Source organism: Procambarus clarkii, chromosome 53 (assembly GCF_040958095.1).
Source record: "Procambarus clarkii isolate CNS0578487 chromosome 53, FALCON_Pclarkii_2.0, whole genome shotgun sequence".
NCBI classification, from domain to species: domain Eukaryota; kingdom Metazoa; phylum Arthropoda; class Malacostraca; order Decapoda; family Cambaridae; genus Procambarus; species Procambarus clarkii.
Genome location: NC_091202.1, coordinates 7165625 through 7178400, shown reverse-complemented (window position 1 = coordinate 7178400; position 12776 = coordinate 7165625). Strand labels below are relative to the sequence as shown.

General features: G+C 46.4%; 1 protein-coding gene across 1 annotated transcript in view; it reads left to right on the top strand.

Annotated features, from left to right (window-relative positions):
- Positions 1 to 5248: 5248 nt before the first annotated feature.
- The window catches only part of LOC123752126 (uncharacterized), a 70256-nt gene continuing 62728 nt past the window's right edge, over positions 5249 to 12776 (top strand). The window contains exons 1-2 of the mRNA XM_069304698.1: positions 5249 to 6060; positions 6653 to 6796. Of these exons, the coding sequence (XP_069160799.1) occupies positions 6011 to 6060; positions 6653 to 6796 (194 nt within the window). The 5' untranslated portion in view covers positions 5249 to 6010. The remainder of the gene's footprint in view (positions 6061 to 6652; positions 6797 to 12776) is intronic.

The following is a 12776-nucleotide window of genomic DNA, read 5'->3' as shown; positions in this document are numbered from 1 at the left end:
GCATATGCCGCTGATGATATCCTTTTGAAGTGGGCCTCTAGGGACAGGTGCGGTGTGATAGATATCAACCCCCAGATCTTTCTCTCTATTTGACTCTTGCAGGATTTCACCTCCCAGATGGCACCTTGTGTTCAACCTCCTGCTCCCTTTGCCTAATCTTTCTAGATCTAATCTAATCTCAACCTTACACTTTCCTGAGTTGAACTTTAGCAGCCATTTTCTAGACCATTCCGCTAGTTTGTCCAGGTCATCCTGTAGTCTCTATCTATCTTCATCCGTCTTCATTCTTCTCATAATTTTTGCATCATCAGCAAACATTGAGAGGAACGAGTCTATACCCTCCTGAAGATCGTTTACATATATTAGAAACAGGATGGGTCCAAGTACTGAGCTCTGTGGGACTTCGCTGGTGACATCGCGTCACTTTGATGTCTGCCCCCTCACCGTTACTCGCTGTTTCCAGTTGCTTAAGTACTCCCTTATCCACTGGAGCACCTTCCCTTTTAATCCTGCCTGTTGCTCCAACTTTTTTAACAGCCTTTTATGGGGTACTGTGTCAAAGGCTTTCTGGCAGTCCAGGAAAATGCAGTCGGCCCACCCTTCTCTTTTCTGCCTAATTTTTGCTGTCTGGTCATAGAATTCTATTAAACCTGTGAGGGCACAATTTACCATCTCTGAACCCATGTTGGTGGTGCGTTACAAAGTTATTTCCCTCCAGATGCTCTACGAGCCTTTTCCTCACGATCTTCTCCATCACCTTACATGGTATACAAGTTAGGGAAACTGGCCTGTAGTTCAGTGCCTCTTGCCTGTCACCCTTCTTGTATATTGGGACTACGTTAGCTGTCTTCCAACTTTCTGGTAGGTCTCCTGTTTCCAGTGACCTGTTATACACCATAGAGAGTGGCACACTTAGGGCTTCTGCCCCTTCCTTTAGTATCCATGGTGAGATTCTGTCAGGCCCAACAGCCTTTGTCACATCCAGCTCCAGCAGACACCTTTTGACCTCATCACTGGTGAGGTCAAATTCCTCCAAGGTTGCTTGGTTTGCCTCCTCCTCATTTAGTGCAGGAGTTTCTCCTTTTTTTGTGAATACCTCCTGGAATCTCTTGTTGAGTTCTTCACACACCTCCTTGTCATTCTCTGTGTATCTGTTCTCCCCTTTTTTTCAATTTCATCACTTGTTCCTTCACTGCTGCTTTCCTCCTGATGTTACTGTGGATCAGCTTTGGTTGGGTAGCTTTTCTCGCGATGTCATTTTCATACTGTCTCTCTGCTTCCCTCCTCACTCTGAGGTATTCATTTCTGGCCCTCTGGTGTCTCTCCCTGTTCTCCGGTTTTCTGTTATTTCTGTAGTTTCTCTATGTTCTTTTACTCAGTTGCTTCGCTACCTTGCATTCCTGGTTGAACCATTGGTTTTTCTGTTTTTTTAATTTTTCTCCTTTTGGACTGGGATAATCCTGTCTGCAGTTTCCTGGCACTTCTGGGTGACAAAATCCACCATGTCCTGCACATTCTTGTCTCTAAGTTCTATTTCCCATGGTATTCCCCTTAGGAAGTTTCTCATCTTGTCATATTTTCCTCTTCGTTAATTTAGTCTTTTCCCCTCCGTTTCCATCCTTGGATAGGTTATCCCTACCTCCACCAAATACTCAAAAGTCAGAACACTGTGGATACTCATTCCTATGGGGGCTTCAACTTTGACTTCCCTTATTTCTGACTCATTCAGGGTGAATATCAAGTCGAGTCTAGCTTGTTTCATCATTGCCTCTCACTCTTGTGAGTGATCCCTGACATGCTGGCTCAGAAAGTTTCTTTTTGCCACTTCCAAGAGTTTAGCTCTCCATGTATCTGCACCACCATGTGGGTCCTCATTCTCTCTGTTAATCTTTCCATGGTTGAAATCACCCATGATTAAGAGTCTTGAGCCATTCCTGCAGGCAACTGAAGCTGCTCTCTCTATTATATTATTGGTTGCCATGTTGTTCCTATCAAACTCCTGTCTGGGTCTTCTGTCATTAAGGGAAGGGTTGTAAATGACTGCCACTATTATCTTAGGTCCAACCATTGTTATAGTTCCTGTTATGTAATCTCTAACCCATCACTGACCAGAATTTCCATCTCATCAAAACTCCAGTCCTTATCAGCAGGGCCACTCCTCCACCTCCTCTCCCTTCCCTCTCCTTCCTTACTATATAGTAGTTCTTTGGAAACACAGCATCTGTTATGACTCCTGACAATTTTGTTTCTGTGAGTCCTATTACATCAGGGTTTTCTTCTTGTGCCCTTTCTGCCAGTTCACTTGCTTTATTGGTAATCCCATCAATGTTTGAGTACATTACCTTGAAGCTCACTTTCTTATATCCAATTTCACCCTCACTCCCCACAAGTGTTGAAGTTGTTCCATGGGCATTGCTACCTGGGTAGGCTTATCCTCCTGTGAGGTAGTTGCCAGGGGTTCAGGGGGAGGTGGAGTGGGGGATGGAGGGCTTAGGTCTTGCTCAGGCCTGCTTGGGGCAGGAAAAAGTCCTGTGGGTGAGGGAGCAGGGATTGCTTGGGGAGAGGGCACGCCCTCCTGTGGTGGGTGGTGGGACAGGGGGGGGGCTTGGGGGGAGGTGGAGTGGGAGATGGAGGGCTTAGTTCTGGCCTGGGCCTGCCTGGGACAGGAAGAATACCAGGGGCTGGGAAAGCAGGGGATACTCGGGTAAGGGGAGAGGGAGGATTTGGGTGATATGATGGGCATTGTGCAGGGGCAAGGAAGGGTTTGTGCTGGGGGTTAGGGGGGACCCTATTGGGTGGTGGGCTGGGGTGTTGCAGCCTCCTCTGGGGTTCCCGAGTAGCTGGATTGGGGTTCCCCACTCCCCTCTGGGATTGCTGATTTGGAGGCTGAGGTTCCCTGCCTGGCTCCCATCCCTCTCCCTGTACCTTTTTCCTTGCATCTGCTGTCCTTACTATCTCGTCCCTGGTCATGTCCCTCTGAAGATATACCTCTTTGTAATTCCTTGCATATCTCAGTTTTCTCTTCTTTACTAGGATATCCTCTTCGATGACCTCGCTCTTCGATACTACCTTGATCACTCTCTTTTTGTCTCTGTTGTACTGGCTAATCCGGAAAAACTGTTCTATGTCTCGTTCAGCCCCTTCCATTCCTATCTCCTTTAATATCCCTGACACTGCAGATTTGTCTTTAGTCCTCCAGTCCTCCCTTGTGGAACCCTCACGCTTCTTCACACCTATCATTACTACAGCTCTTTTCCTTTCCATTAGCTGGCTCGTGCATCTAGCTGCCTCCTGTGAGGTTACTGCTTTCATTACAACTTCCTTGACTGTGCACATAGCATCTGGGCTCTTCAGTATTTCAGCAAAGGTTGAACCAATTGTAGGGGTCCTGCCATTGCTACATCTCCTGGTACCTGGTGGTTGGTTGCCTGGGCCAGAGTCGGAGGAGGGCCTGTTTTTAGGCGTTTTATCTCCTCTTATGCAGCACTTAGTTCTATCTGCATCTTACATATAGTTTGTCAGGTCCTTCAATTCCCCACTGATTTCTTTCCATGCCTTAGCAATTATCTCCATGTGTGACTCGTCCAGTCCCTCTCCTCCAGCTTTGTACTATTGTCTTACCATCCCGCTTGACCTGTATGTGTACTCACCTAGTTGTACTCACCTAGTTGTGCTTGCGGAGGTTGAGCTCTGGCTCTTTGGTCCCGCCTCTCAACCGTCAATCAACAGGTGTACAGATTCCTGAGCCTATTGGGCTCTATTATATCTACACTTGAAACTGTATATGGAGTCAGCCTCCACCACATCACTTCTTAATGCATTCCATTTGTCAACCACTCTGACACTAAAAAAGTTTTTTCTAATATCTCTGTGGCTCATTTGGGTGTTCAGTTTCCACCTGTGTCCCCTTGTGCGTGTGCCCCTTGTGTTAAATAGCCTGTCTTTATCTACCCTATCAATTCCCTAGAGAATCTTGTATGTGGTGATCATGTCCCCCCCTAACTCTTCTGTCTTCCAGCAAAGTGAGATTTAATTCCCGTAGTCTCTCCTCGTAGCTCATACCTCTCAGCTCGGGTACTAGTCTGGTGGCAAATCTTTGAACCTTTTCCAGTTTAGTCTTATCCTTGACTAGATATGGACTCCATGCTGGGGCTGCATACTCCAGGATTGGCCTGACATATGTGGTATACAAAGTTCTGAATGATTCTTTACACAAGTTTCTGAACGCCGTTCGTATGTTGGCCAGCCTGGCATATGCCGCTGATGTTATCCTCTTGATATGTGCTGCAGGAGACAATGTGCATGTGTGTGTTTGTGTGTGTGTGTTTATTGTGGGGGTGGCACGGTGGGGGGTGGGATTAACTGGTGGAGGGACGGAGGGAGAGGGAGTGAGGGAAAGTGAGTGAGGGGGGAGAGAGGGAGAGCGAGGGGGCGAGGGAAAGCGAGGGAGAGAGGAAGGAGGGCAATCAGGAGGCGTGTGGACAGAAGGTCAGTAACAGGGGTGAGGGGTGAGGTTGGCGGTAGACTGGTTTGTGCGCGCATGTGTGTGTGTGTGTGTGTGTGTTTACATTAGCGTGTTATGATGAGGGGGTGGCTATGATGTGCATAAACAGCATGACACTCTATTTAAAGTGATATAAGTGTGTCTTGCCATGAAACTGTGAGAGGAGTGTGTGGTCACCAATACCTCAGAAGCGATGCCCTACACCCTCACACAGCCTCAACAACATCACTTCAATACCGGTAGTAAACAACACTACCCACTCTAGCCCAACAAGAGGGTTAAATCTTAGTACAAAAAGATAGAGCTCTATACTTGCATCCTAAAAAAATAAAGGAGGTTGGTGGTGTAGTAACAGGGATATTGGATTTAATATCTTTGAACAACTAGCCCAATTAATTGCAGGTGTGGTTATACCATGAGCTTACAAGCTCACCTCAGTAAATAAATTAGTTACCACTAAAATAAAATTATACTAACTAGGTTAATCAATATTTAACAAATATCTGATTTATTGCAATTGCTTAGGGCAAATTAACGTATACATTTACAATATATAAATTCATAGAAATAGAGAATTAAATAATCTTGTCATTGTTTATAATATAATTCATGTGGCAAGATATCAGATCAAAAGGATAGTCTAAAATAATTTGTAACTGTACCACTGCTAGCTGCATTATACTGTACATATTCTTATTTTTTTACCAATTGGAAAAATGGTAATTTTTCATCAGACGGTAAATAAAAGCAGCACTATTCTTGTTGGATCACCCTGAAACTGAGCCACCTAGGGAACATTGAGAATATATATAGTCTACTATCCCACAAAGAAAACAACAGCTTCCTAGTGGCCACTGAATATTACTAGTGCCACTGTAGACAGCTAAGGGGTTGTAATGTTAATAGTAAGTTCCTTATTTTAGGGATTCAAGAAATTTCCAGTCCCACAACTCTCACATCAATAATGAGGCGGGTAGGTCACTCTCACATCTCTACTGAGGCGAATAGATCCCTCTCACATCACTATTGAGGTGGGTAGGTCACTCTCACATCACTACTGAGGCAGCAGATCACTATCACCTCACTACTGAGGCGGGTAGGACACTCACATTACTACTGAGGCGTGCAGGTCACCCTCACATCACAACTAAGGTTGGCAGGTCTCTCTCACATTACAACGAAGGCTAGCAGGTCACTCTCACATCACAACGAAGGCTAGCAGGTCACTCACACATCACAACAAAGGCTAGCAGGTCACTCACACATCACAACGAAGGCTAGCAGGTCACTGTCACATAACAGCTACCATGTTGACGTCAACAGGTGCGGCAGGCGTCGTGGTGCTTGACGGTGGTCGTCGTGAGCGACGACCTCGCCTTCCTCGCCGCCTTCGCTCACTGGTCCCTCAAGGGCCGCCTCCTGGTGTGGTCGACGAGGCTCCTGGTCGTCACCCGCCTCCACCTCCACCACCTGCAGGGTCTCCTGAGCTCTCACTGGACCTTCTCCATGATGAATGCAATGCTGCTGGTCTTGGGTGACTCGTCACGGTTCCCTAGGTAAAGCATAAAAGAAATAATACTGATTCTCTCCCTGTAAGAGAATGTCAATTTTATGACATCAGAATTTATTCCATTGAATACAAATATGTGAATCATTACATTTTGTTTCCAAAGAACTCTCGTTGGGTCAATATTTTAAACTCCATGATATACTTTTATTTCTCCTACTAGGTTTTGGACTGTAGATTTGCCAGTTATTTCACTGCAATGACCAATTATATGAAAAAATAATTAAAGGAACAAACACAACTTTCTCTTGCTTAGAGCACCTGTCATTCTTTAACTTCAGTTTCTAACAATTGCTCCATAACTGAATTGCTTCATAACAGTAGTGCTAAATGACTGATATACAGTCTCTATTGTTAGAGACTATTTCTAAACAATAGCATTGAGAATTCAGTTATATTAAAGACAACTTCTAATTTCAAATTATATCCCGAAACATAAATATAATAATCTTATTTATAATGTTCATTGATATTTACACTTTGTGATCACGTGGAATGTGTATATATTATACAGTTTGGTTAATATAACCACACACGCAGCAACATAATGACTAAAGTCGGTTCTTTCCATATTTAATCAGGCATTGTGATGTTAGTTTGAGCGTGTATGTGAACCTGCCGTACAGTGCCTCAGGAGCTAGGATAGTGAGGATTGCCTGGTGGACTGCAGCTCGTGGTCTCCAGATCACTACCCATCATCCTCTCTTCCTGGACAAGTTCAATAAGTATGAAGTTTTCCATCAGAAATTACTCAATACGAAATATATTTTGCTCTGGTCCAGTTGTTATATATTTCAAAAGAATAATAATAATATTAATTGTTATTTGCAAGAAGGTACAATAGGTTGGTGTTATTACATAAGACTGGTATTTTTTGCCATGCAAAGTCACTAACACGCATAGCATTTCGGGCTGGTCCTTAATCTAACATATCAGGTAAGATGAAAGGTACATTGTAGCAAGGTCTTATATCAACAAACATCTACAATCTAAGTTGACAGAGGTAATAACACTGGCAAGGATATATGTCTTAAGTACAAATATTGGGGAAGTGGGAGTACAAGAAACAGTCAGAGTTCGAAGCACAAAGTAGGAAACTATGAAGATGAAATTAGGTACTTTTTGGTGTTACTTTTGAACAGGGCATATCTTGGACAATTTTTTAATTCATCAGGGAGTGATGATTCATTCGTCATTCCAATAATGTAAATCATTATTAGTGAAAGATATATTTGAGAAGAGTCCAAGTGTTCAGTCTTGCTCAAGAACTGAGTGTGTGTAAGGGAGACTACGAAAGCTGAGCAATATATTATGACCTCAGGGTTCACCTCTGGGAGCTGGGAGGTGAGCTCGTAATCATAGACAGTATATGCACATTGTGACGCTGTCGGTACCTGCCCCGCCAAACACATGACGAAAGTACAACATTGCTACAAAGTTATAACAAGTTGTAACACCTTCTGACAAGTTGTTACAACTATCTAACACGTCAAAATAAACTTTATAACAAGATGTACCAACCTTGTAGGAAATTGTAAGCAGGTAACAATAGGGATCTTAAATTTTTTTATTTTTTATTTATAAAAAAGAGCATAATAAATACAATAAAAAACTTACAAAAAATACCAAAGAACAGTACAAATGAACAATAAGGATTCCACAGGAACTACAAGTACGGCCCAAAACATAAAGGCAAGAACAGGAATATAACGCAGAGCAACACAAACAGAAATACAAAACAAGCACAAAACATAATATATAAAACATGGCATGTACACAGGAAGCACAAAAGGTATACACAGAATAGCATATAAAGCATTAGGGACAAACCAAGCCAGAAGAGCCTTATATACAATGCAAAAAACCAAGACATACATAAACACAGACCCGGAACACGCAGGAACCGGGAAGAAAAAAACGGCCACACCCACACACACACAAACAGAAACAAACACCGGAACGCACAGGAACCGGGAACCAAGCACAGAACCACACCCAATGCATACATGAAAAATACCGAAACACACAGGAAGCGGCAAAAAGAAACACACGGCACATACGCAAAACAAACACCAAAAGGCACGCGCACACACACAAACACACACACACACACACACACACACACACACACACACACACACACACACACACACACACACACACACACACACACACACACACACACACACACACACACACACACACACACACACACACACACACACACACACACACACACACACACACACACACACACACACACACACACACACACACACACACACACACACACACACACACACACACACACACACACACACACACACACACACACACACACACACACACACACACACACACACACACACACACACACACACACACACACACACACACACACACACACACACACACACACACACACACACACACACACACACACACACACACACACACACACACACACACACACACACACACACACACACACACACACACACACACACACACACACACACACACACACACACACACACACACACACACACACACACACACACACACACACACACACACACACACACACACACACACACACACACACACACACACACACACACACACACACACACACACACACACACACACACACACACACACACACACACACACACACACACACACACACACACACACACACACACACACACACACACACACACACACACACACACACACACACACACACACACACACACACACACACACACACACACACACACACACACACACACACACACACACACACACACACACACACACACACACACACACACACACACACACACACACACACACACACACACACACACACACACACACACACACACACACACACACACACACACACACACACACACACACACACACACACACACACACACACACACACACACACACACACACACACACACACACACACACACACACACACACACACACACACACACACACACACACACACACACACACACACACACACACACACACACACACACACACACACACACACACACACACACACACACACACACACACACACACACACACACACACACACACACACACACACACACACACACACACACACACACACACACACACACACACACACACACACACACACACACACACACACACACACACACACACACACACACACACACACACACACACACACACACACACACACACACACACACACACACACACACACACACACACACACACACACACACACACACACACACACACACACACACACACACACACACACACACACACACACACACACACACACACACACACACACACACACACACACACACACACACACACACACACACACACACACACACACACACACACACACACACACACACACACACACACACACACACACACACACACACACACACACACACACACACACACACACACACACACACACACACACACACACACACACACACACACACACACACACACACACACACACACACACACACACACACACACACACACACACACACACACACACACACACACACACACACACACACACACACACACACACACACACACACACACACACACACACACACACACACACACACACACACACACACACACACACACACACACACACACACACACACACACACACACACACACACACACACACACACACACACACACACACACACACACACACACACACACACACACACACACACACACACACACACACACACACACACACACACACACACACACACACACACACACACACACACACACACACACACACACACACACACACACACACACACACACACACACACACACACACACACACACACACACACACACACACACACACACACACACACACACACACACACACACACACACACACACACACACACACACACACACACACACACACACACACACACACACACACACACACACACACACACACACACACACACACACACACACACACACACACACACACACACACACAGAGGCAACATAAGGACACAACACATACGCTAACCACTCACACCACCAAGGAAGTTCCGAGGGGGGGAGGCTGAAAGACCCCCATCCTGGCACACGCCATCCCAACTAGTACTTATCCGGATACTCCGCCTCCGGAATCCTGACACAGCACGCCTCCCAACAAAGCCACACAGCAGGATAGTCCGCAGGAGGAAACCGCCCTCGAGAGCTTTCCATATCATCTGGAACCCGGGACACAAAGGCATGTATTCGAGGGGACCCAAATAGTAGACGGGCACAGGGGGACCAACGCCACTCGTTCCCACATGAGGGGCAGGTTGTCGACATCCAAAACATCAACAGGCCGAACATCGTAACTAGGCGCGGAAGCACTGGAAGGGGGCGGCAACGCTTCGGGAGCAGGCTTCACAGGGGGGTACACATCAAGGGTAATATCCAGAATACCCACCCTCCCAGGCGCCGGCACTGAACCCCCATGGCGGACATCCTTTTTGAGAACCATTACAAGGTTCTGAGATGCATCACCCTCTGCAGCATCCTGCACAGGAAGCGGGACCACCCCCCACATTGGGGACCCCACAGCAGGAGGAGGCACAGAGACGCGCACCAGCACCATCAGGAGGCACGAGAACCTCCGCCACTACCTTCGCAGGGGCCCAAACCGCCGCCCGACACCACACCCGTTCCCCACACTACAACATCGCCCTCCACAGAGGAGGAGCCCTCAGAATCTTCAGATTCCCCATATTCACGCACAGCAGCCCACTCATGAGGGAGTGACACTCCCCAAACTGTCCGAGAACGCTTGGTCACAGGTCACTGATCATCGGAACTATCACCTCCAACAGGAGCCAGCGGAAAAGAGCCTCCCCGCCAGCAGCACCACGCCGCGCATGGCGTGGGCGGCTGGCGGGGATGCGACGATCCCGCAGCACAGCAGACTCGACGACAGAGGGCACAAGTCCACAATTCACAGCTGACACCGAAGACGAGGGTAGGCACCGCGGGAGGAGGCGAGGGAGCCGGTGGAGGCGAGGAAGCCTGCGGTGAGGGTGAGATTGCACGCACCACCACCCCAGCATCCACGTCACCAGCCTCACCCTTTGGCACACAGGCCGATGAACCCGGCAATACCACAAGGGTAGCAGACGGCAGGGAAGGCTCTTCCACCACACCATCACAAGGCGACAGGTCGGGAGCTACCAACGGGGAAAAAAGTCGGAAAAGAAAACAGCCGAAAGCTGAATTTCACAAGCGCTCGATATTTCGTGAGGAGCTGCACCCCACAAACATCCATCACATTCACCCGGAACATATCCAGGATAACCACTTCCATTGCTAGGTACGACGCCCTGCCTGAGAATTCTAGGCCAATCATCTCCGAACAGCGAATAAGGTGAAGGAGGGGGGGAGGGGGATGTCCCCATGACACCAAGCAAACGGCCAGCGGGTCGCGCCCCCGGTCTGGACACACCAACAGCCGGATCAACATAAGGACCAGGTCGCTACGCACACCCTGACCCGGCACTGGTCAGCCAGCCAATCTGTGATCTGTAAATTGAATGTTTGCGGGGGGCTAGCTTGTCGTCATGTAGTTTCTCGTTCAAATTCGACATGTAACCTCCAACGCCTCCATTATTTCATGTCTGCACCACCTTTAGGTATCTGTGGAAAGGTTTCTGTTCTTATTTTCTAATGAGGTGACATGGACTTCAGTGGTTTTATATTTGTGATTGTTGTATGGACAAGATGAGTTATTAAAGTGAGGTAGTTAGATGTGATATCAAGTTTGGCAGAGTGAAGCTCTAAAAGGAGCATTTTGGATAATAGACAGATGTAAAAGTCGATAATGCGTGCGCCATTGAAACGTCATCATGACGCATTCAACCTTTTAGCTGTAAGAGTCCATTATGTGCAGGAGAACAGATATGTTCCTATGGTAATTGAGGAATACGTCTTGTAGAAGACAAAGTCTGAGCACTATTCAGGTGTGGGCAAGTAGCATGGCACGACGTTTGCTATATTGACAAGCGAGGCAACATACATACATATATATATATATATATATATATATATATATATATATATATATATATATATATATATATATATATATATATATATATATATATATATATATATATATCCCCAAAGCTGCCCGGCCCCAGGCAGCAGCCAAACTATCCAGCCTCTTGAAAAAGGTCAATGACTCCCCGGAACTATCCAAGCATGGCACAACCTTCTCCTGTTTGGAAACATATGCCTAGCTGTCCCTGCAAGGAGAGACAAATCACTAGCTTCGTCGGTCATTATGGCTATAAATAGTTTTCCTAGAGAGGACAACCAGGCACCCCTCCCCACCCGTGCCAAAAACACCCACGGCAGGAAAGGTATCAACAGCAGAACCGAGGCATCCAAAATCAGAGCATCAGTCAGCAAGAAAATAGAAGAAGGCAACACAATAGGGGCGATCAGAGTCATCACCAGTGAAGACACAGTTGCCACCAGGGATGCCAATACAGCACAAGCCCTGAGGGAAAAACACCCACCCAGAGCTCCTCGTGACGACAGTGTTCCCCTAGTCGGTGTCACCAGAGCAGAACCCCTGTGTGTGCT